This window comes from Buceros rhinoceros, unplaced genomic scaffold, assembly GCF_000710305.1.
Source record: "Buceros rhinoceros silvestris isolate BGI_N320 unplaced genomic scaffold, ASM71030v1 scaffold18283, whole genome shotgun sequence".
In the NCBI taxonomy this organism is placed as follows: domain Eukaryota; kingdom Metazoa; phylum Chordata; class Aves; order Bucerotiformes; family Bucerotidae; genus Buceros; species Buceros rhinoceros.
The window spans coordinates 27,447-31,950 of NW_010403219.1; the positions used below are offsets into that span (position 1 = coordinate 27,447).

A 4,504-nucleotide genomic window follows, 5' to 3' on the forward strand; every position below is an offset into this window, starting at 1 on the left:
CACCCCCTGAGACCAGATCACGTGGGGAAGGTCTCCTCTAGCTCCTGCTGCACCTGAGGTCGTCACAGGGCAGGGTAACCCCCTGACCATGGAGCCACACAAATGCAGCCTTAAGAGAGAAGAAATAATCTAGTTTATGGAGATCTCCCCCAAAGACTGCCTGGCCTTGGACTAAAGACGCTGCTGCTTTTTTACAAAGCCCACCCTTGTGCTTCTCTCCGCTATGGACACAGTCAGCCCCGTGAGGAAGGGGAAAAAATTACCAACAGTCTGATTTTGTTTGGTTGGAATAAATTTATTTCATCTGTCTGTAAACAAGGTGTTTTTAATAGTTATGGCATTTTTTGAAATGCATATTAAATCAGATGAGTTAGACTGTATCCCAGATGTAACAAAGTGCAGGGAAAGAAATGGACAAATCAGCAACAAGAATTTGTTTAAATCTGTACATTATCCACAAGGCCCAACAATAGAAGCAAATACTAGAATGTCCCTAAAGTAGTGCCAGTCGAAAGAAACCCTCGTAGTTAAAATCCATCTCACAATAGCAACAGTTCATTTTTTTTTTTAAACAATAGTATGGCACAGAATACATATTAAAAAATTTATCACAAGACAGCCAAGTCAGTTATTCCAACCAACACCATCTCCTGTTTATTCTTTGTACACAGAGTTCTGCCGCTCTCTCTACATGGACATACAGGTTAGTACCATGCCTGAACTGAGAGTTTGGTTACAGACGCTTCCGGTGACGGGTGCACGAGGCAGCTCACTCCATCATTTCTGCAGCAAGGGTGTGACAGGCCAAATGAGATTTTAAATTTGAAATGGCATAATTATGACAGATTAGCTCTCAAACTGCCAACCTTCATCCAAACAGTGGCCTCAGAGCAGTGAAGGCTCTAACGGTAAGAGATCTGGCAGAACAACTGGAGTCAGCCAAAGCTCCCAGCATAGCTGAAGGTGGCAGTTTTCCACAATGACATTGCAGTTTTCATATTAAAAAACAGAAACGACAACAACAAGAAAAACCCCTCACAACCCCCAAGCTGCAAATTAAAATTGGTCCTATGAGGAACTGAAACCAGACACACTCCAGATGGTTATGCTGGGACAGCTCATGTCCACAATGGCAGCCTTCTACAGTCCAACTACAGAACAGGAGCTGGCAAAAAAAAAAGTGCCTGAGCTATTGCAAGGATGGAATGTCCCTGGGGATTCGTCCGGGATGGTGGTTTTAAGGTCATGGGAGGAAGCGCATCTGTACCCTTTCGCAGTTTTGTGATTGCACTCGTTAAGCAGTACGAGCTTCAGACACCGTGAGGGAAAAAGGAAAGCTTTGAGCCTACAGTGAAGTGCAATGACAAAACTAAGGTAACGTTAATAGCTTTTGAGTGGCAAATTGGTTAAACAAACCAGGCACTATAAAAATGGGTGTAAGCCAACAAATGTGGATTTTAAAAACGAACAGAGGGACAGAAGTAAAGATATGCATGCACTTTTCCTCCCAACCGTGCTCTGTGAAAGGAAGACTCATGAGCTGTGTCGTTGCTCAAAGTGCTGAAGAGGCATCGATCAAATCGGATTGTACAATCGGCACCTTGTTTAGTACTGGAGTTGGTTTAGTTGTCAATATCACACTACTCGCTAAGACGAAGCAAAGCCTACACTTGGCAGATTCCCCTCCCGAGCGCTTTTCAAGGTATCATGCATATCATCGGTGTGGTGCAGTGTGGTGCCAGGTTCGGGGCTCGGTTACATACAGTGGTTAACATATAGATGAACAAAGGGTAACTGGAGTCACGACATTAGGAAATGGGTAAATAAAAAACACAAACTACCATCTAGGGTCTGGTAGCACTGAACACAACGGGGTGGTGGTGAAGACAGTTGCTAGGTGGATGGGGAGAGGCTGCTCAGATGTCAGACCTCCTCAGGTATAAAGCCAGTTCATATGCTTTCTGGGTGAGTGTCCCTCCACGGACACCTTCCTTTCCCATGACTATAACCAATGCTGGAGTACACAAGGAAACAAAACAGAAATGAACGGAATTGAAAGAAAAAAAAAAATAGTAACACCTTTCCCCACCAACAAAGGGATACAAAGGAGACACAGGTTCATACCCCATCACCCTGCATTGCTAATAAAGTTTCCAGAATGTAAGGTTTAAAGCTCACCGCCAGGAAAGTTTAATAGCAATCTTCCCCTAATGCTTAACAGTCTGCCTAGCAACTAGAACCCAGAGTCTCTCAAGTATTTTGCCATTGAGTATGCCTTCTTATTCAATCCGCCTCCATGGACCCCTTCTTTGCCCATTACAAAGACCAAGACTGAAAGAGAAAAGAAAAAAAAGTTTTAAAAAGAGTGAGTTAGACAAGGAAATAACACAAGTTTCAGGCAGTGCAATAACCATGCTCAGATTCAAGATGCAGTCCCTGGGTATTAAGCTGGTTTAACAGGAGCGTTGTAAAAACACAGACATGGACAGGGCTGGGGAAAGGTGTGAGCTGTCCTCAGGTGTCCCTGTGTAACTAGGCGAGTCCTAAGAGGCCACTGCGAAGAGAAACGGCACCATCTCAGAAAAGCACCACGGTGCCTCCCCACCAGCAGCCATCGCCCAGAGAGGAAACCCTGGCTGCATCTTAAAAATACAAGGGGGGGGAAAGAAGTGTCGTCAGCCACAAAAGTCACTTATGTGGGAGAACTCTGAAAGCAGAGGGAATGTTCTTGTATTCGTATCTGTAGTGGTCACCACTGGAGTAAGAACCAGGGTAACTGCCTTGATGCCGGCAGAAAACCCCACGGGGTGAGGCCTGGGCTAAGAATTCTTGGGCAACGCCACCACCATAAACCTGCCTTCTGCACAAGACAAAACGCAGGCATGATTTTAATGCTGACCTTCTCTCTATCCCCACAGTTTTGGTCAAGTGTCCCCATTGTCTGGCGAACAAGAGCTCCCCGAGGCCCCTCCAGCAGCAGCCACCGCTTGTGAGCTGCCGGCAGATGTCACCAGCAGGTGCGCAGACAACGCCGCCCTGCGCTGCGCTCCCACCAGTGCAGGAGCCGCTTCCCAAGCGGGGACTCTGACGCTGGGTGGCTGTGGCCAGGCAGTGGCCTGCAGGTGACTGGGCAGCGCCATAACCACCCGCTCACAGACAGCTTAGGACAGAGTCACCACCCTGTTGCTCTCGCCTTGGCCCTGCAAGCGTCCTCCCTGTACCCATGCCACAGGCCTTGAGCTACAGACGCCCTGGCTTTGGTCTTACACTTTCAAGCAGAAGTCCCTCGCTCACCGGTTTTTCCCACAGCCAGCCAACAAAAGCTAGGCCAGACGCTCTGAACACAAGGCGTGCCACTCGCAGCCAGTATTTTGCGGGACGTTTTTTACATCCAGATGTAGTGCCCTCCCCATAATCGGTTCTACCAGAAGTTAAGCAGGAGTGCAGAGGCAGGCACCGTGGCATAAAGTGCGCTCCTCAGGGACACCGCATCAGACGGGCTTTCTGGCCTGCAGATGCCAGGGAGCTCAACGGGAAGTCAAGGGGTTAGTGCAGAACTTGTTAAAGGGCGAGCAGGAGCAGCTCACACAGGCAACTCGCGCTTCTGCAAGACGAACTCTCTGTTGAAAGCTGGTGTCACTGCCCGCGGGGAACGGGTCCCTCCCACGACTGAGTTATCCTGGGCTTGGCAAGCTCACTCCAAGCCGTGGTCTGCTCCTTCCTGCCGGCCAGAGCCATGCTGCACCGCTCCACAGCCTGGCAACTGGCTGGGATCACAGGTGGAAGCGGGGACAAGGATGGCTCCCAGGCAGACACCCCATGTGTCAGGGATGTCCACCCCTCCCATCACTTCCTGAGATTAACTGTGTGGTGGAGAGGTCTGGCTTTCTGCCTAGCTGGGGTCTGTGCTTAGGGCCACGTTCTGAACTCGGTGATGTGCAAGTGCAGAAAACAATGCTTACCTCGGCCAGCTCTGCCTACAGCAACATTGTACGTCGGCTCACCACCTTGACTCTTTGTCCTGATGTCCATTGTGCAGTCACCATCGACATACAGGCTATCTCTGATCACAGAGCACTTCTTTGCACCAAGGGTCAGACCATTGGTGAAGAAACCCTCTCGATCTTTTCCTACAATCATATCTATTTCTACCGGCTGTCAAAGAAAAAAGTCCAGAGTTAGCACAGCAGTGTTTCATTCTTTAATTTCTATTTAGAAAGCGTCCTGTCTCGTGTGAGAGGACGAGACAGCAGATTTCCCCTTGCCCCCTCCAGGAAATGCTCCAGAGCCCCGGGCTTTGTTAGTCACGGTTGATGCTGCTTTACTGTCACCGTCAGCAGCAGAACTGCTGTCTCGGGTGCTCCACAGCCCCCGCAGTGCCCCCCGGATCCAGGCTCTCATCCAAGGAGGCACTGCGCAACTGAGACTAGTTAAGCCCGGGACAGCCGCGTCCCGGTGGCTGAAGGCGCCAGGTGCCCGCTCACCCCGCCGGACCGAGCAGCCC

At 49.6% G+C, this 4,504-nt stretch overlaps 1 protein-coding gene across 1 annotated transcript; it reads right to left on the minus strand.

Annotated features, from left to right (window-relative positions):
* Positions 1 to 274: 274 nt before the first annotated feature.
* On the minus strand, positions 275 to 4,155 carry PFN2 (profilin 2; the record flags this gene model as incomplete). The annotated part of the gene is made up of 2 exons (XM_010132933.1): positions 275 to 2,331; positions 3,963 to 4,155. Coding segments are annotated over 2 exons (291 nt in total), but the record flags the coding sequence as incomplete, so codon positions are not given.
* Positions 4,156 to 4,504: the final 349 nt, after the last annotated feature.